This window comes from Podarcis gaigeae (genome assembly GCF_964106915.1).
Source record: "Podarcis gaigeae genome assembly, chromosome: 2".
NCBI lineage: Eukaryota > Metazoa > Chordata > Lepidosauria > Squamata > Lacertidae > Podarcis > Podarcis gaigeae.
In genome coordinates, this window is record NC_139679.1 from 18,548,197 (window position 1) to 18,569,131 (window position 20,935).

At 45.5% G+C, this 20,935-nt stretch overlaps 1 protein-coding gene across 4 annotated transcripts in view; it reads right to left on the minus strand.

The window, feature by feature from the left end:
- The window catches only part of CA10 (carbonic anhydrase 10), a 336,993-nt gene that overhangs the window by 7,739 nt on the left and 308,319 nt on the right, over positions 1–20,935 (minus strand). For all 4 annotated transcript variants that reach the window (XM_083727791.1, XM_083727792.1, XM_083727793.1 and 1 more), the window contains 3 exons: positions 19,285–19,380; positions 16,528–16,600; positions 2,894–3,048 (listed from right to left, as the gene is read on the minus strand). In XM_083727791.1, the coding sequence (XP_083583917.1) occupies positions 2,894–3,048; positions 16,528–16,600; positions 19,285–19,380 (324 nt within the window). The remainder of the gene's footprint in view (positions 1–2,893; positions 3,049–16,527; positions 16,601–19,284; positions 19,381–20,935) is intronic.

The following is a 20,935-nucleotide window of genomic DNA, read 5'->3' on the forward strand; positions in this document are numbered from 1 at the left end:
GATTAAGTCTCTGGCAGTGACTGCTCAGCTCCCTTTTCATGACACTGAGAATCTGGTTGTTTTCAAGGCCCTCTGGCAGTGCTTGGCTCACCTGCTTGCCTGCCACAGAGAAGCTGAGCAGTGATTGGCTGAGATGCTCTGATGATAAGGCAGGCCAAGTAGAAAAGCTTAGTGAAGTATGGGAGAAGGAAGCAGGGCTCTATCAGCACAAGTCTGAAGGAGAGGGGTGCTTTGGGTGAATGCAGGGAAGAAGGAAAGGGGGCAGAAATCTGAGAGGGAGAGGAAAACTAAGTGAGTGAATGGGCAGAAAGGCGAGATGTATATACGGCAGGTTGATTCATCATCTAGGGAAGCTGTCTACCAACTCCATTTGGTACGCTGGCTGAGACCTTGCCTGCCTGCACACTGTCTCGCCAGAGTGGTATATGCTCTGGTTCTCTCCCACTTAGACTACTGCAATGCGCTCTATGTGGGGCTACCATAGAAGGTGGCTTGGAAACTTCAACTAAATCACAATGCGACAGCTAGACTGGTGACTGGGAGCAGCTGCCAGGACCATCTAACACCGGTTCTAAAGGATCTATACTGGCTCCCAGTACGTTTCTGTCAGGGAACTGCGATTGGAGCTAGAGGCAGAGGGAAGGCTCCAGAGGGATGCCGGAGAGGGTCCCAGTAGGGAGAGAGGCAGCCCATCTGCTGGGGAAGGAAATCAGCATAACACCAGTGGAGAAGGGGGGCAGATGGGGGAATCGGAGAGGAGGCTCCAGAACTCTTCACTGGAGACCAGTGGGGAGAGCACGGGTCCTCCGCTGCCCACACCCTCCCTGCGCAGAAGACTTCCGCGCAGGGAGAGTAGGAGGAGACTTGGCGTCAAAGAACTTCTTTCCTGGAAGAAGTTCAAGAAACGCCCACTGACGGATTCTGCCAGCGACTGAGACAGTCACAAAGTGAAAGGCTGTCCAGACAGAAAGGGTTCAACCAGGTAACCTAGCCAGGAGTGGCGGGAACTTACGCACGAGCAACCCCTAGAACCATTACAATTTCCAAGCACAATTCAAAGTTTTGGTGTTAAACGTTAAAGCCCTAAATGGCCTTGGCCGTGTATACCTGAAGGAGCGCCTCCACCTCCATCGTCCAGCCCAGACAGCAAGGTCCAGCTCTGAGAGCCTTCTGATGGTTCCCTCACTGCGAGATGTGCAGCTACAGGGAACCAGGCGGAGGGTCTTCTAGGCAGTGAAGCCCTCTGTGTGGAACACCCTCCCATCAGATGTCAAACAGATAGACAACTACAGTGGTGCCCCGCAAGACGAATGCCTCGCAAGACGAAAAACCCGCAAGACGAAAGGGTTTTCCGTTTTTTGAGGCACTTCGCAAGACGAATTTCCCTATGGGCTTGCTTCTTTTAAATGCTGGCGGTGGGGAGCAAAGCCTTCCCCCCCCTCCGGCCTTCAGAAGAGGTCCAGGAAGGCCGGCGGGGGCCGAAAGGCTTTGCTCCCCACCGCCAGCATTTTAAAAGCAGTCCGGGATAGCAGGGAAGCGCTTCCCGCTATCCTGGACGGCTTTTGAAGGCAGGCGGGGGGAGCAAAGACTTTTGCCCCCCTCCCGTCTTCAGAAGAGGTCCAGGACCTCTTCTGAAGGCTGGCAGGGGGTGAAAGTCTTTGCTCCCCCCTGCCTGCCTTCCCGGGAGAGTGGAAAAACGCAGCGTGTTTCTCTGCTGTCCCGGACAGCTTTTGAAGGCAGGCAGAGGGGAGCAAAGACTTTCGCCCCCTGCCCGCTTTCAGAAGAGGTCCAGGACCTCTTCTGAAGGCTGGCGGGGGGCAAAAGTCCTTGCTCCCCCCTGCCTGCCTTCCCGGGAGAGCGGAGAAAAGCAGCGTGTTTCTCCGCTGTCCTGGACGGCTTTTGAAGGCAGGCGGGGGGGAGCAAAGACTTTCGCCCCCCGCCCGCCTTCAGAAGAGGTCCAGGACCTCTTCTGAAGGCTGGCAGGGGGCAAAAGTCTTTGCTCCCCCCCCCCGCCTGCCTTCCCGGGAGAGCGGAGAAAAGACTTTCCGCTCTCCCGGGAAGGCAGGCACGGGGGAGCAAAGACCTTTGCCCCCCGCCCGCCTTCAGAAGAGGTCCTGGACAAAGGTCTTTGTCCCCCCTGCCTGCCTTCCCGGGGGCTTTTAAGAGCGGACGGCTTTTGAAGGCAGGTGGAGGGGAGCAAAGACTTTCGCCCCCCGCCAGACTTCAGAAGAGGTCCAGGACCTCTTCTGAAGGCTGGCGGGGGGCAAAAGTCTTTGTCCCCCCTGCCTGCCTTCCCGGGGGCTTTTAAATCGCCCCGGGACAGCGGAGAAGTCCTCCGCTGTCCCGGGGCGATTTTTAAATGCTGGCGGGCGGCAGCGAAGCCTTCGCTGCCGCCCGCCAGCATTTTAAAATGCTGTCCCGGGGTTTTTTAAAATGCTGGGGGTGGGAAGAAAAGTCCTTGTCCCCCCCCCTCAGCCTTCAGAAGAGGTCGGGGGACAGACTGTCCCGGACCTGGTCTGAAGGCGGTTTCCATAGGAACGCATTAATTGATTTTTAATGCATTCCTATGGGAAACCGTGCTTCGCAAGACGAAAAACTCGCAAGACGAAAAAACTTGCGGAACGAATTAATTTCGTCTTGCGAGGCACCACTGTATTTGGCTTTTAGAAGACATTTGAAGGCAGCCCTGTTCAGAGAAGTTTTTAATGGCTGATGTTTTATTGCATTACATTTCATTTGCTAGAGAGTCAAGGAAGACTGGACTTCACTTTTTTGAACTAACCTACCACATATTTCCCCACACGCTTCGGTTTATTCTCATATTCCTTTACAAAGATATACCTGAAATTCGTTATTCTAACCAGGCCTTGTCAATAGAGATAGCAGTACATACCTGCATCCTTGTAATGTAGACAGGCTTGTTCATTAGTATCCAACTTGCTGTTTCGTAGCAGGGTGGAATTGTCATCGACCCGTCATATGTAATGAAACTAGAGGTTTCGGGGTAAAGTTGTTCGATATTAAGTCCCTGCAGTAAGTATGCATCATCTGTGGGATAAATTGGGGCATCGTTATTAACAGGACACAGCTTTCACATTCACATGACGTCTTGAAAGACCTACATTGGCTCCCAGTACGTTTCCAAGCAAAATTCAAAGTGTTGGTGTTGACCTTTAAAGCCTTAAATGGCCTCGGCCCAGTATACCTGAAGGAGCGTCTCCACCCCCATCGTTCTGCCTGGACGCTGAGGTCCAGCGCCGAGGGCCTTCTTGCGGTTCCCTCATTGCAAGAAGCAAAGCTACAGGGAACTAGGCAGAGGGCCTTCTCGGTAGTGGCACCTGCCCTGTGGAACGCCCTCCCAGCAGATGTCAAAGAGATAAACAACTACCTGACATTTAGAAGACATCTGAAGGGAAGTTTTTAATGTGTGACATTTTAGTGTATTTTTGGTCTCTGTGGAAGCCACCCAGAGTGGCTGGGGAAACCCAGCCAGATGGGCGGGGTACAAATAATAAATTATTATTATTATTATTATTATTTGCTATGAGTGTTATGGCAAAGGAACCTAACGCAACAGGCGCAGGGAACCTGTGGCCCTCCAGATGTGGTGATGGAAGTTGCATATTACAGCAACATCTGGGTGTGTGCACAAAAGGGTCCCTACCGCTGTAACACAAGGAACTTGAGGCACTTCTAGTCCAACTGCCCTAAACTTAATATTGATTTCTTAACTGCCCTACATGATCAGGAAGAACAACCCGGACAAAACTGCAGTAAACGGTAAGGGAGATTCAGAAGCCTAAATAGGAAAACATTGTCTGCTGTGTGGCGTCCCCAATCTACACATGCACCTTTTTTATTACAAAGTTTTATTACTTTGATGGGTCAGGCACCGGCTCTGTTTTTTAATATACAGTTATAAAGATATTTCTTTTCCAGACAGTGGATGGTTTTGTCATGGGTTTTGGCTAGTACAATAAAGCTTATTTTGATTTGGACTGCCCTCCACTGCAAGGTCAGGATACAACAACACAAAATTATTAGCAATAGTTGAAAAACAAGCTACAGTTACAGAAATACAGTGGCGTAGCGTGGGTTGTCAGCACCCGGGGCAAGGCAAGTAATTTGCGCCCCCTAACCCTAACCCCCAGAAGTTGCGCCTGGTGCGGCCGGTCCCCCCTGTACCCCCCCCACTATGCCACTGCAGAAATAGGATGTAGCCTATTGCAAATACATCGTGGGTTTGGGGATAATCTACACAACCTGGCTCTTCTGAGTGGAAAAGCAAGATGCCAATAAATAATGTCCTTCATAGCAGCCCCACTTGCTTCAACCACAACATTTCATTGTCCTGATATTTACAGCAAAATACCCCCCCCCCAAAAAAAAAAATCCCCCCTTCAAATAACAAGCAAAGATATTCTAAATATGTGGCGTTTCACAACTTTGGTGTCAGAAGTGCAAGTTCTCATTCTTAGCTTGCTTCACCAGGCTGTTGAGAAGCTAATGGGAGGAAGGGGAAGACAATAAACACACCCTGAGTTCCTGGGAGGAAAACCAAGATGCAAATATCCAACAACGAGTGGCAAACATGGGGCAGTTCCACAACTCTCAGCAAAACACCCGCACACCCAAAATAGTTTGCCAACCGTGATAAACAAAAAAAGCATCCTTGCGTCTATGGGAATTTTGGCTCGCTGCAGCTGCAGAGTATTTGCAGATTTATTTTGTGTTTTATGTTTTGTTTTGTGGATGCTCCACATCAGTAAGTACCAGCCTGGTGATGGCAAGTAGTCCAGCAGTAACTGGGTGGGGGCTCTGGGTTTCTGCCCCATTACAGCAGCTGCTACTGATTCCAGTGGCGGATTTTGAGGTCCACTGCCTTCATCTCTACATCATCTCAGCACAGCCGCATTAGATGGTCAGCTGGAGTTATTGCTCTCCCCGCCCCCCTGCAGATGAGGGATGGCAAGGCTGCAAGGCACTCGCTTGTCTAAGCCCACCTACTGAGGTGCTGGCAGAGGTGAGATTTGAACTGGGAACTTCTTAGCTGAAAGCTCCATCTCTGAGCACTGCAGAACAGCCATGCAACTTCAAGCACGAGCAACTCTTCCTCATTACTGTAGCTTCCATAGCTTTGAGTGCACACAGGGGGGCACCCAGCACTTGAGCCAGAACGCGACTTTAAATTTAGTAAAACTGCATTTTATCGAGCTGCATGCACAATGAAAATGCTGACCCCTCCCCCCCCTTTTGGTTCGAGAGAGGGAGAGAGGGAGAGAGGGAGAGAGGGAGAGAGGGAGAGAGAGAGAGAGAGAGAGAGAGAGAGAGAGAGAGAGAGAAGGGGTTTGATTAACAATTATTATTTTTTCTGTTCAACATATCCTGGAAAGGCCAAGAGTGTTTAGATTTAATTACCCTTGCACTGCAGAAAAAGATTGTTCTACCTTGTTAAGGTTAACGTATGATAATAAAGCTGCTCAGCGAAGCCTAATGCCCTTTAGTGTGCGCAGTGGGAGTGTGGAAGGCACTGAGAGCTCACTCCAAATGCTCGAGCCAATGAGGAAATATGCTTTTAAGCAAACGGCTGGGCTTCCCACTTTGCTGCTTCTTCATCGCATCCTTCCTTCTTTGCTAATTAATGAGCCGTCCCTTTGTAGAAGATTTCAGGGCGCGCGTGCTATGTGCTCAGCTTATAATTAGAAAGAGTCCGAGCCTTTAAAAGCCTCCTGAGCAGATCGGCACCTGTCATGCTGTCTGTGCTTGTACAGCAAAGTGGTTAATAAACAACCGTGGCATTTTTTTTTTTGTCTCCCTCACAGCAACCCTGCCAGGTTGGTCTTCTAATTTTGCAGATGGGGGTCTGGGGTTAAGAGAGTTTTGTCCACGGAATTAGTGGCAGAGATCAGACCTGGATAGAAACAGAGCCGTCTTTCCCATAGGGCTTAGTGGTTCATTGTGCCAGGGCGCCATCCTCTTAGGGGCACCCCAGCAAGTGGGGGAGCTGCATGGCTTTGCCAGCGGCCTCCCCTTTCCTCCGCAGTGCGGAGCTTCGCCCCCCCAATATCCATGGTAATTTGGGGGTGCTGGGCAGATATTTGCACCCTGGCGCCGCATCTGCTAAAGACAGCCCTGGATACAAATGAAGCTCTCCTAGAACACATTGGCATTTGTGCTCCACCGGCCACAGCCTGACAAAAAGCATATTTCAGGTTTTGCATGATACCCCCCCCCCCGGCTTTTTGTTTCATTGACAGAAGCCAGAGGTCATGGAAAGAGCTGCATTAGGCATATGTTTCTCTCTGAACAGCACTCCTTCCATTTCAAAAGCATTTGCCCATGTGGCCAAAGGCACTTGGGATGTGAAGTACAGATGGTTCTTTGGATCCCAACCATTGTTGATGGTAGTTGTCAGGGTTTCAGGGACAGAGAGCGAGGGGGAGGGGTCCCAGGGCGACGAGGAAGAGGACGACGACGACCCGAGGTTGTCAGTGAGTCCGTCAAGTGAATCCGAGGATTCCCAAAAGGGAGCCCCCCTGGTCAGGCCAAGGGGCAGTAGAGAGGGAAGCAGTCAGAAGCAGGGGAACGAAGAGGGAATCCCCAGTGGGGGTTGGAGATCGGGACCGGCCTCTCCGTCGGAACGGAGTGAAGGGGGTGGAGTTGCCAGTGTGTCAGAAGGAGCAGAACAGGGAGCAGAGAGGGGAAGGAGTTCGGAGCAGAACGTCCTGCCGGAAGGGGAGGAGTGTAGTACCGAGAGTAGCGTAACGGTCGAAAGGAAGGTCAGAGGCAACGTACGCGTGCCAAGTTCAAATGTGGAGGCGCGCGGAAATGAGGAGAGCCCTGAGGAGGAGCCTGGTCCCAAAGCACGAAGGAGGGGGGAGCAGGCGTCAGAAGACTCAGCCTCGGGGGAGTCCCGAAGGGAGGGAGCACAGGGGGGCAGGAAGACCCTGCGGAAAAGGAAGGAGAGGAAAAGGTGGAGCAGTACAAGCCTCTTAAGCTGGTGCAGGGGCGGGACTGACTCAGAGGGGACTTCTAACATCTAAGGGTAACAGATGCGGAGCCACGGAGCTTGGATGTAACGACAACAATGTTCTTCAATAAAACCTTTTGTATATATCTTGGACTGGACTTTGGTCTCTCGTGAGCTGGGACCTCGGGTGGCTCTGACAGTAGTGGAAGCCTTGCGCTCGCTCTCTCTCTCTCTCTCTCTCTCTCTCTCTCTCTGTGTTTTACATTTTTTTTAAATAAAAAAGTCCATTTCCCATTTAGGGGAAAAAAGCACATGGCATTCAGCGAAGTAGAAAGAAAGTACACAGCGGCTATAGAATTCGAAAGAGAATTATGCAAAGGAAGTTCACACAACTCAGAGTTTATCCCCAATTTGAACCCAAACAAAAAATCCCAACACTGTATGATACTGGAGTGCCACCTTTTCACAGTACAAAATAGGGCACTTCAGACAAATGTGTTGTCCCTGCAGCATAAGTGCGACCTTGAGATGGGGTATGAAAGCCACAATGTGCAACGAACGTGCAATCAACGGATCACGTAAAAAGCCCAAGGTCTCAAAATCTGCTGCTAGTCCTTTTGTTGAGCATTAATAGCATTCCACTTCCGCAATGACGCTTAAGACTAGTCTAACAAACAAACAAACAAACAAAAAGGTATGTTTTGAACAGGAGTACGTGTGGGTCCTTCCCTGCCCTCTGCTTTTGGAAACTAAGAGTAGAAACTTTTTGGGATTTTAATGTTCGAGCCAGGGCCAGACCAAGACATTGAGCCAAACCACAAAATGGAGCCCTTATCAGGAACAAGGGGAAGGGGAGGTATAGATCTACATTGGGGAAAAGGGTGAGAGGAGACCTCCTATTTGCCAAGAGGCTACTGCAGAGAGGGCATGGGGGGTGGCTGCTGAAGAGATGGCAGATCCAGCCTCCAAGGAGCAGTGGCAGTAGCAGTGGGCAATGCATTCCCTGCTGCCCCTGCAAATCTTGCCACCTGAGCCAGTTGCCTCACCTTGCCTCATGTGTGGGCTGGCCCTGGTTTGAGCAAATGCAGGTTAAAGCCACTGACCAAGACCTCTCCATGCACAGCAGAAATAGCCACGTTGGGCAAGCAACACTTAATCAACACTTCCTGAATTTATCTAACATTCCTATATCCCAAGGGCATTGCAACATAGTGAAAGGGCAAGGGCACAGGCCCTTGATACAGATTTGCATATGCTAATATGCAATTAAGATGATGCAGAGCATCCAGGTGAAAACATAAAGCATGAAACAGAGAAGGAAAGGGGCATATGATCTGGGGTGCAGCTCAATAAAGAGACCTGGGATTCGGGCTCCCCTGGGTCCCCCTTTAACAACACTCATGCCTGTATCCTAAAAATGTACGGCATTTAGGATTCCAGTACAACAACGTGGCAGTAGGAAAAAGCACATATAGATTCCTGTAACTCTCAAAATTCAAATTATGAATTATGGTGCTGGAGGAGACTCTAGAGAGTCCCATGGACTGCAAGAAGATCAAACCTATCCATAAGGATTTGTTTTAAGTTTTTCATGTGTGCTAAAACTGAGTCTAAAGTGGGTTTTTTTTTAAAAAAAATCATTTAACCACATCAGTTAACAAACATGGATACATATGCTATAACGTTATTGTTTTAGTTAAATAAATTGTTTAAATTGTTATTAAGGAAATGATTACGGTATTCTTCTGCTTCCAATAAAGTACAGCAGAAAAGTTGTCCAAATATGTTAACCTATTAAACATCACAATAATATCATAATTATCTGCCAATGTATTTCTAATAGTGTAACCAAATCAGAAATTTTTGATATAACTTTAAAAACTACTCTGAAAATTTATTATTCCAAAAATGAAACCTTCATCTGGTTGTAAATATTAAGATTACACCAGCAAGAATGAGTCTTTCTGTAAAAATATATATGATTTAAATCAAGTCTTACTGACTAGTGATTTAAATTGTGATTTAAATTGATTTGATTTAAATCAAATCCACCCTGGTTTTGTGATCCCAAGGGAAGAGGAAGCCCTGACTCCGACTCTTGTTTCCTACTTACTGCAGCTGCTATTTCCATGAACCTCATCACTCTGCTTCTGTGACCCACATTATTACCCTGACTCAAGCGAAGGGCTCGGGACGTGAGGCTGCTTTCGTCTCGCAAGTTTAGCTTCCCAAAGATGGAACTCATGAGGAGGCATCCGTGCCCACGCATGCATGATGCGCCTGAACTGTGGTGGTGGAATGAGTGGGGAAGACAAGGCAAGGCATCCCTGCCAGATGCGAGATATTTGGCAAGGCTTCGGGGGACCTGCAGTTATTGTGGGTGCCTCTTTTGCTCCCCCCCATCTCTTCTCCCACTTCATGGGCTTCATTTCATTTTGTTCACGTGCTCTGTCTTCATTGCAGAGAACCCCCAGCAAGGCGGTCCCCCCCCCCCATGCCAGCTGAAAAGCACAAAGTCACTCCAGTAGTGTTACTGGACTGGAAGACGGTCACAATATACCGTATTTTTTGCTCTATAAGACTCACTTTTCCCCTCCCCAAAAGTAAGGAGAAATGTGTGCGCGTCTTATGGAGCGAATGCAGGCTGCGCAGCTATCCCAGAAGCCAGAACAGCAAGAGGGATGGCTGCTTTCACTGCGCAGCGATCCCTCTTGCTGTTCTGGCTTCTGAGATTCAGAATATTTTTTTTCTTGTTTTCCTCCTCCAAAAAGTAGGTGCGTCTTGTGGTCCGGTACATCTTAAAAGGTAAAAAGGTAAAAGGTACCCCTGCCCGTTTACGGGCCAGTCGTGTCCGACTCTAGGGTTGTGCGCTCATCTCACTCAAGAGGTCGGGAGCCGGTACCGTCTGAAGACACTTCCAGGTCACGTGGCCAGCATGACGAAGTTGCATCTGGCGAGCCAGCACCAGTGCCACACACGGAAACACTGTTTACCTTCCTACTATAAAGCGGTACCTATTTATCTACTTGCACTTAGGGGTGCTTTCAAACTGCTAGGTGGGCAGGAGCTGGGACCGAACGACGGGAGCTCACCCTGCCACGGTGATTTGAACCTCCGACCATACGATCGGCAAGTCCTAGGCACTGAGGTTTTACCCACAGCGCCACCCGCGTCCCCACTGGTGCGTCTTATAGAGCGAAAAATAAGGTAACAGACAGAGATGACCTCAGCACTATTTGCAATGAAGATTGGAAAGAAAACCATCATTTTGCAATAGCTACGTGCGGCTCAGGGTGATTTTGGTTTGTTTGTTTTTCAAGCCAGTGACTGGTTTCTGACTCACCCCGGTTTCTCTCTCTCTCTCTCTCTCTCTCTCTCTCTCTCTCTCTCTCTCTCTCCTCACCTATTCATTATTTATAAAGCACAGAGTGTGATGCACAGCATCAAAGAGTTCAGTCGAAATGAGGCATTTCAAATTCTAAAGGCCAAGTTCTCCTAGTTATCACCTTATTATTTTTTCAGCGAGACTACTTGGGTGAAAAAAGGAGGTGGTTTCTGCTGGCGGAATGAAAAACCAGGGATACTGAAACACAAAAACACACACACACATACACACACACACAGAGAGAGAGTTTTATTGTGACAACTTTGGTCCATCTGCTCTGCCATATGCCCACGCTTTATTATAAATAAACACCTGTAAACAACGCGGTAGAGTCATTAAATGAAAGGCGCAGCCTCAAAATGAGAGGGAATGAAACCTCTGTTAAATTTTAATACTGGAGATGTTGCCCCTAAAACGCATCAATCTGCCTTGTGCAGAGTCTGTCCATCTAGCCTAGCGTTGTTTGTGCCCAATGGCAGCAGCTGAGCAACATCTTTCACAAGGGGGGCTTAGCCTGAGACCCTTTTAAAGTGAATTAAACCTGCACATAAGACATCTGATGACCTCTTCTCCACTGCAATGAAAACTTATTCTCACTTTTGTTCTTGGTCTCCAGTTTTTGGTCTTAGAAGCCACGAAACACAGAATCACTGAATTGTAGAGTTGGAAGGGACCTCTATGGCCAACTATTCTAGCCCCCTGCAATGCAGGAATACAGTGGTACCTTGGGTTACATATGCTTCAGGTTGCATATGCTTCAGGTTACAGACTCTGCTAACCCAGAAATATTACCTCGGGTTAAGAACTTTCGCTTCAGGATGAGAACAGAAATTGAGCAGCGGTGGCACAGGGGCAGAAGGAGGCCCCATTAGCTAAAGTGGTGCTTCAGGTTAAGAACAGTGTCAGGTTAAGAACGGACCTCCGGAACGAATTAAGTACTTAACCCAAGGTACCACTGTAGTTCGTCCAATGTGGGGCTCGAACCCATGAACCTGAGATTAATACCCTCATGCTTTACCAACTGAGAGGTATATAAATTTAATACTACTGCTGCCAATAAAAAGTACTAGTGAGAAAAGAGTCTTTACAGTCGAAACATCCTAGCTTTGGAATGTTCTCCCCAGAGAGGTTTGTCCAATGCTAACTTTCATGTCATTTTGGTGCCTTTATATTTAATCTATTAATCTATTCTTGCTTTAAAATAATTTTACCTGGCCTATGGTTTTAATGCTATATTTTTTTGTATATAATTTACATTTTTTGTTAAAAGCTGCATTTAGAAATTTTACGGTTACAGGAGGGCATATAAATATTTAAAGCAAACAGATTTGTTGCATGATGGTGGTCTTGTTCGGTCGTCTACTAAAGACATTTACACTCGGGTCTTGAAAGAAACATTGCAGTGGTACCTTGGTTCCTGAACAGCTTGGCTCCTGAACAAACCGGCTCTCAAACACCACAACTCTGGAAGTGAGTGTTCCAGTTTGCAACCTTTTTTGGAAGCCAAACATCCAACACAGCTTCCGATTGGGTGCAGGAAGCTCCTGCAGCCAATCAGAAGCCGCACCTTGGTTTTTGAACGGTTCCGGATGTCAAACGGACTCCCGGAACGGATTACGTTCGACAACCAGACTGCAGCAAACTGCACAGGAAGTCCAATTACCTTGTTACTTTTGCCTTAGTTTGCTGGCTGAAACCAGTTATCCAAGTTTTGAACATTTGACAGAATGCCCAACATAGATTAGTGCTATGCCACTTGCCACACAGAAAAGAGTGGCCAACTAACAGATGGCCACATGATAACTGGTCAAAAACCATCGGTATAATCTTCCATCACAATATAATTGTACTGTTAGCTTTGCCATGTCGATAATGAATGGACTTGGCACAAAAATCTTAATTGGTCAAGGAGTTGCAGGAGTTCTGCGAGCTCTTATGCCATTCTTGATGTTGCATGCACCCATAAAGACAACAAGCATAATCCAAGCCTAAATCATCCACTATTTATTTCCTGGCACTCTCTCGAACCACCGTCAGATCAATTTACTTCCTGTAGCGTAATAGGTAGTCAGTACTTTTTGGTCTGCCAATAACTCCACAGGTATTTAAGTGCAAAATAACCGTGCTTTGTATCTTTTAATCCAGAAATCAATGGTGTGGCTTCCAAGGGTTGTTGCAATGCAGGTGTTAAGCAAAGTTTTAAAACTGATGGAATTCTGGGTTCTGTCTTTCAAAAACAGGAGCCCCAAAATTAGAATGCCTGTAAAAGGTGCAGAAATGTAGAGTTTTGACACAGATGATGAGCACAAGGGAGTAAGAAGTTCTTCTGATCTGAGAGAGGACCAAGCTATCTGAGGCTGCCCTTGGATTGCCTGAGAGTATTCTCCAGGAGACAGAGAATCTGGGTAAAAATCCAAGCCAATCCATGATTGCCACATCCCACCATCCTGTCACCACCACCCAAACAGATTGTCCCCTTTCCCTTAGCAGCAGTAGCAGCAGCGAAGATACCCTCATTTCTGTTGCTTCATTCATGACGGATAATAGTGTGGCAGGGTATAGGGGGTTAGGAGAGCTATAGTTCTTTCTGGGGCTGTTCACCTCTCATTTTAAGATTAGCTTTATGAGGCCCCAAGTCCTTTTTTGAGTTTGGTAGGACATTTCCGGCCTGCACTTGAAACAGGCAGAGGAGACAAAATGTGATGAAGCTCACGGCGAAGAGGACTCCTCTCAAGGGCACCTAACCTGCTTTGAAACATAAGCTTGATGTAGGAGGGCTATGTAGGCACAAGGAGAAAATGTCCTATCACAAGGACTACATCTGCCAAGGGTGGGAAGCCGAGATGGAGACCAAATGTGCCCATCTTCTTGGGAGATCCATGTGCAAAGGAAGGAGGAAATTGTTCATCACTGTGTGGGTCAGTTTCATGGATCAAGCTGCAGTTGTGCAGTGTGTGTCATGTTGAGTTTAAATTCACTGGTGCTGGCTTTTGAAAGCCCCAAAATGGTGGGATCAGGGCAGTGGCTGGGAACCTTTTTACACCAATGGGCCACATTCCATTGTGAGTCTGAGAACCATGTGTCAGTCTTGAGTGGGGCCCCGAGAGAAAGAATGAGTAACGCAGTAAAAAAAAGGTAAAGGTAAAGGACCCCTGGATGGTTAAGTCTAATCAAAGGTGGCTATGGGGTTGCGGTGCTCATATTGCTTTCAGGCCGAGGGAGCCGGCGTTTGCCCACAGACAGCTTTCCAGGCCATGCAGCCAGCATGACTAAACCGCTTCTGGTGCAATGGAACACCGTGACGGAAACCAGAGTGCACGGAAATGGTGTTTACTTTCCCACTGCAGCAGTACCTATTTATCTACTTGCACTGGTATGCTTTCAAAATGCTAGGTTAGCAGGAGCTGGGATAGAGCGACAAGAGCTCATCCCGTCACGTGGATTTGAACCGTCAACCTGCTGATTGGCAAGAGGCTCAGTGGTTTAGACCATAGCGCCACCTGCATCCCGAGTAACTCAGTGGTACATTCCAGCTACACAAAAGTCTGAGAATTTTATACCCACAGCAACAAAACAAAACATCACTCCAGCAAAAATCCAGGCAGTTAGAGCTGACCAGCTAATGAAACAATTTGGAGGGGGTGGGGGATATCCTATGAGCAGGAATCTGAGTGAAAGGAGGGTAGTTCCAGCCTCCAGCAAATAAGGATGCTAGAGAACTGGACCTAGTAGGCTTCTAATGCTAGCAACATATGCTGGATGCACAGCTTCTGTTTGCTTTACTGGACACAGACTTTTTGATGCACTATCAGGACATCAAAAATGTGCTTTCACCAGCCCTCTTTACTGCAGGCACACATCATCTGCTCATAATCTTCAAAAGTAATTTGGTACCCTGTCTCCTAGAAGCCTTGTATATCTCCTGACACTGTTGGTCTCTGAGCTTGATACATACTGGAAGTATGCATTCTTTGCCCAACTCTATTCTGCTTTAGGACAATTTGTGAACTTCTCACTTAGAGTTGTATCCAATGAAGCCATCCCATTCACAAGGATTTCTGCTTGCTCAATGGAACTTGTCCACTCCCCCCAGCACTTCCCCCAATTCTGTTTCTTTCAATTCTCCAAAGCAGAATTATTTATTATTATTATTATTATTATTATTATTATTATTATTATTATTATTATTATTTGGATAGTGCATCAGGGAGGAGGAAAGGGAGGGGAAGTTCCATTGTGTAATAATGTATATACTTCTATATGTAGGAATGCACCTAAGACATTAAATATGTGATGAAGAGGCCCTCAAACACTAGTTTTAGATGTTAGTTCCTGTAAGAACAAATGTGTTTCTTCTGGAAGTGCAGCAAAGAGAGTTTAAACCCAGAATCTTGAGTGCCCCAGTTCCTGGCTTTTAAAAAGCTGGAATATTAGAGCAATTATTCTTTACAACTATCAATATCGTTCTTATCACACTTACAGTCATTTCCATGAATTCCCATAACACTGTATGAAAGAGGGGTGGTTGCTAGTAATCACTAGGAAATTAATGAAGCACTCATCTAAAAATCCCACTTTGAAAATCCAAGGGGCACTTGGCTCTTAGGATGTTCCTGACCCATCTTCTGTAGAGCATCTTTTGTGATGCTTTGAAAACCACAGCTTAAATTATTGCATTAACTTTTCCTCATCTTGAACCTAATTCCGCACTCTTTAGCCTAACCAAAATTAAGTGAATGACACTTCTTATTTTCTTCAAACTGAACACTGAACACTGACTGCACAAAAGAAGCTCCTAAGCATGGGTTTTTAAAGAAGCCAGCTGTTTAAAAGCAGCACGGAAATCCTTCTAATATATGAAACAAAATTAGATCTCCCCGCCCCCTGCAATGACACTATAATCCATCATCCAAGACATCTGTGAAATTACGTTCAATAACTTGGGGTTTTTTTGCATTTCTTTTTTGTCCTGAAAATGCTTCTAATCAATACTTGTTACTGCAGGAAGTAATTCTTATGTACTGTCTTTAACAACTCTATTCTAACAGCATTCTAATGCTGATGTTCTAATGCTATTAAATGGACAGCATGTTACCCATCACAGCTCTTGACCCATAGTTTTTGCAGATGGGTTTATGGGCTCCCTTCTTGTCTTACTTTCCATGCAGGCTCTCCTCCTTACTACCTAGTTTCATCTAAGCATAGCTTATCACAATGCCCAAATTTATTTTATTTTATTTATATCTCACGCTTCATCAGTTTTAATGATCCCAGGGTGCTTAGCAATCAGGCATTGTAGCATGAACTTTACCCAACGTGGCATGTGCTCTGATTGGCTGTGTAGTGCTGAGGGAGTTTTCCTCTGTATGTTTGGCTGAATGTCTACTTGTTATGTACAAAGGCTGACCTAAGAAAGACCACTCTACTTGTTTCTCCTCAAATTATATACTGTTTTTGTTCAATTTGCTCAGAGTGTTATCAAGACTTTTCTCTCTGGACTCAATTTGCATTATTTTATTGACTTTGCTAACAGTTTTTAGGTGGTGTTGAAATATAATTAGGTCCAGATTTAATTAACCCAGTTGATATTTAAGTTCACAGAAACTTTAATATGATAAAGACATGTTTTTGAGAAAGCTTGAAGCAACCACAAATAACTATAAGTTATATCTCAAGTTAACATCAGCTAAGCAGATTGCTCATATCTTGTGTGGTAACTCCTTTATTTTTTTAAAACACCCCATGGTTACCTTTGACATATTTTTTATTGTGTGCCTTCCGTTTTTGATTTTGGTTTGAATTTTTTTTTTACCCACTTTAAAGGGCTTAGGCTGAAAAGGACGTTTATAAATGTTGAAATAAAAATTCCTTCCTTGCAGGGGGTTGGACTAGATAACCCTTGGGATCCCTTCCAACACTACAATTCGACAATTCTATGAAATATAAATTAAATAAATGTTTCGTTCATCTCTGTTCTCTCCCACACCTGAAAATACCTGTACTTAACTTGAAAATGGTCTCCGACCAAATGCCCCTGAGGAAAACTTGAATAAGCTCACAGCCAATTTGGGAAGTACCAAATCTTGGATTAGGTATTCCTCACAATGTGAGGTGCGCCCACTGAATGATTCCCCCAGAACCCTTTATATATTTATTTCAAAAAGAAACTTACTTTTATACGTTATTCTGGTGATGGTGTCTCTGTTAAGCATACGGTTTAGAAATGGATTTGATGATTCAGACACCTGTGAGAGAGATAATCTGTCGTCAAAAACCGGTCACCAAAAACACCTCATTTTGGAAAAGTGCATCTGTTTGGATGGTGGGTATTGGTGGAATAAAGGTGCAACTTGGGAATTGGCAGAAAGTTAACTTCTGAGGAGAAGCGCTCAACTCTGCACCTAACATAATTCTAAAGAAATTCTGTGTCACCCTGTGAATGAGGCAGAAGAACAGAAGCCTTTCTTCTGCGGAGGAAGGAGACGTTCAAGAAATTGGCAGGATGGGTTTCGACTAAAAGCAAACATATTCAAACCCTTTAATATATGTGCCTTCCTCATTTCTGGTCTTTGAGGTTGTGTGAGACATTGTGACATGAAACATGCTTTCTTCTTTGCCAGACCTATGAATCTGCTTCTCTTTTGTTTCTTCCACTCCTTTTATTCTCCTCAGGCCTCTGCCTCTATTTATTTTGATGCTTGGTTAAATTTTCATGTTGTGGTCATGATTCAAGGCCACACAGTTTTTGAGCAGAGCCTGACTGCAAATTTTATATAAGAGTTCATCAGCACTTGACATTTTGACTTGGGTTTGGATGACACGGGGAAAAGCAATAAGCGGTATCTTCTAGGAATTGTTCAGTACAAAAATCACATTCTCCACTAAGGAAGTCTTCAAAATTCATGCAGCAGCTATTCACACTGCCAACCGCCACCTCCCCCCAGCAGTGTGATTCTCTCTCTTTTCTAGAAACATATTGTTGGTACTGGCAGAAGGGTAGAACTGGAACTGAGCAACCGAGAGACCTATTTTATTGGTCAGTCTTCTGTTGTTATGGAAGAAGCTCCAGTTGTGCCATACAGAGCTTTTCTACATAAATTTTTAATTTTTTAAAAACAACCTCTCCAAAAGTTAAGAAACAATTTGCCAAGGACAAACAGATCAAAGCATCACTTGGTCCTGCAGGATGATTTAATGTGATGAGAGAAAAAGGGATTCTACAGAAGAAAAAATATTTGTGGAAAAAACCTACATGCCTAATCATTGGCAGCCTGCAATGTGAGGGCTGAACAATCTGTTTGGCAGCACAATCGGATCTGCCAACCGGAGTAGCTGCGAACCAGCTGAAAAAGCAGTAGGGAGGAGGATTTGCTTAACCCTCCTCCACCCACTGCTTTTCCCGCTAAACCCCTCCCCAAGCCACTGTTTCCCTTGCTATAGCAAACACAAATCTGAGAACCCATATTCGGGAGAGGGGATGGCTGGAGGGAGGGCAATTCAGGGGGAAACAGTAGGCGAGGAAGGGTTAAACACCTCCCCAACTCACAGCCTCCCCAACCCTCCTCCAGCTGTTTGGACGTGATTCAGAGTCCTACACTTGGTTCTTCTTGCCAAATATCCATGCTCAAATAATGTAACATGAAGCACCTAGCCAGGTTCATTGGGAGTAGGTACATTGGCCCTCAATGGTTAGTGGTCATACATTGCCATACATTCTGGTAAATCACTTCAGATACAGTGGCTGAATTTACTTCCAGAACTCTGTCCAGCAGGGAATTACAGCGAAGGTGGCAGAGCAGCAAAGAATATTGCATTTAAAGTGGAAAATACTGTTGAATCATTGTACGGGCAGAGATATAAAGATCCTCAGATTTTATTTTTAAAGTGCAGCCTGCAATTGCTCCTTATGATAATTTCCACAATTTTTTTGCCTGTTACTCATCTGTTTGACATCATTCTCCTCCACCTGTTGGACTTAGTTATATGCAAAGGATTTAAAATCAGAATGTATATGTTCAGACAAATATATACATAACATATTCAAATATATATTCATCCACTTTACTACAGAATATTTTTTTAAAGTTGCAAAACGGGACTGGGCAGTGGGTTGGTGATGTCATGAGTGCTAACCAATAGGTACCTCTAGCTTCTTCTTTTTTTAAAAAAATCAGAATGAAAATGAACAGGACGAGTTTCTCAGAGCTGACCCCAGAACATAAACATGTAGGCATACAAATAAATGCTCTTTGAATAGTATATCTGCCTTCACCCCAAGTTTATGTACCTTGCCAAGTGAAGCTTTGATTATTTACTGGGGCTTTAAGGACTCAAAGTAGTAATTCTGAATTTAATATGAAATCCCTTTTAGCATATACTGACATCCAGTGTGCATCAAACCGATATGGCCACAGAAACATCCACTCTAATACCATATGTTAAAAAATGGGAGGGAAAGAGGATCAGATAAGCACAGAGGCAGTAACAGTAACAGTGCAACCCTATCAATATCTATTTAGAAGTAAGTTCTTTTGAGTTCAATGGGGTAGAGGACTGCAGCCTGAAAGAGGGCCATAGTGGATGTTCTAAAAGCATCTTTGGAATTAAAACATCTCCATATGCTTTTGAAAAAATGGAAATGGTCTGTTGCAATTGAATTTCACACTGAGTACTGAGCCACAGTGATCATTTTTCATCCTAAGGTATGGTGCACAAAGCTACTGAAGCAATCTACCAGCTATTAAAGCAATCTACCAGCAATCTACTTAGGCTGCAACCCTGTAAACACCTGGGCCTTACTTTTGTGTTGATTTGTATTGGGAATGCACTGGAAGAAGGTTTAAATACGAGCAGCCACCAATGCTCCTAATTTCTTACAACCGTCTGAAAGGAATGTAACTCAACACAGATGAAATGGTACGATACTTACTTTCATAAATATAGAAACTACCACCAAGCCATTGGGACTTTTTGCAGCTTCTGTAACATTTGTATACAACTCATGGTTATAGTGGATTAGTTGAACCTAAGGATAGAGGGGAAAGCAAATAATAAATACTGGAGAATCAAACCCGCTGCTGTCTTTCAAAACGACAAATATCCTTTTTAGAAATTCAGATTTGTTTGCAATGCGATCTCCTACCAAGCTTGTAAATTCATAATAGCACTCCCCCCCCCCTTCTCCTTTTATCCTGGAGATTTTGCAGCCCGCATAATTTTAATAATTGCAGTGACCATCTGGCTTGTACTGGCGCTGCACCAGTTGTTCCTCCTCTCTATTGTCAATAAGTGAATTTAACACATTAAGATGCAAAATGCACCACAGAGGTCGGCACCGTTCTGCTGCTTGCCGTAGCAATTTGCAGCCGTAGCCCAGGAGTGTGTCTGTTTTTCAGCATCCCAGTCTGCAAAGGATGGAGGGCTGGGGATGGGCCCTTTGCACAAGCATGAGAGGTAGAAGCTGGTGGTTAAGGTTTGCAACGCAAGATGAGCAACGCAAGATGAACAACTGAAAACAATGCTCAGAACTTGACCCAGACTTCAAAACTGTGCATAACAACCAGAGCTGTGCCACTTGTCACATGTGATGTGGAATACAACCCACCAATCGTCTCGCAGGAACTGTGCACTTTACATGGTTGCTGCCTGAGTCCACACACAATCCACATTCCCCCCCCCCCGACCCACCAAAAAACAAATACTCAGGGGACAGCTACCCTACAGGCCCCAATATACAGTGGTACCTCAGGTTACATACGCTTCAGGTTACATACACTTCAGGCTACAGACTCCACTAACCCAGAAATACTACCTCGGGTTAAGAACTTTGCTTCAGGATGAGAACAGAAATCGTGCTCCGGCAGCAGCAGGAGGCCCCATTAGCTAAAGTGGTGCTTCAGGTTAAGAACAGTTTCAGGTTAAGTACGGACCTCTGGGACGAATTAAGTACTTAACCTGAGGTACCACTGTATATTGAAACATGCAAAAGACCTTTTTGGTTCTCTGGGACGCAAATTATGCAGCAGTGATGTAAACCATGCAATTATTTTTGAATACAGAGATTCCCCACCATCATCACCTTGCGGCAGTGACTGCCCATTAAACTAGGCTATGTGAAGATATATTGCATATGATAAACAGTACACTTTGGAGTAGGTTGCCGCATTTCAAAAAGTGAAGATCCAGGCAGAAAAGTTACTGAGCTTTTTTTGTTCGTTTTCTGCCAATTTCCAGACCCTGCTTGAGGCTGCAGTATTCTGGATATGTCTGGGAAATTTTGGACATATGGCAACCCAGCTTTAAAATACCTGTAGGTTGCTAAAAGTGTGCAGGATTTTGGCAGAGGGAATCACTGGAATCCTTCCTAGCCATCTACCTTTCAAATTGGTATTCTTCCTGTGCATATCTCCTGCCTTCTGCTTTCCCACCAAGATCTTTCATTTAAAACCACTCTTCATTTTGTAAACCAAATTCTTCATTGCAAAGCCTTTTGGGGGAAAGGGGGTTGCCTTGCGTCCAAGACAATAAATTCCATCATGGTGAGTAACTGCCACCAGCACCACCAAGAAGCAAAGCCGGAA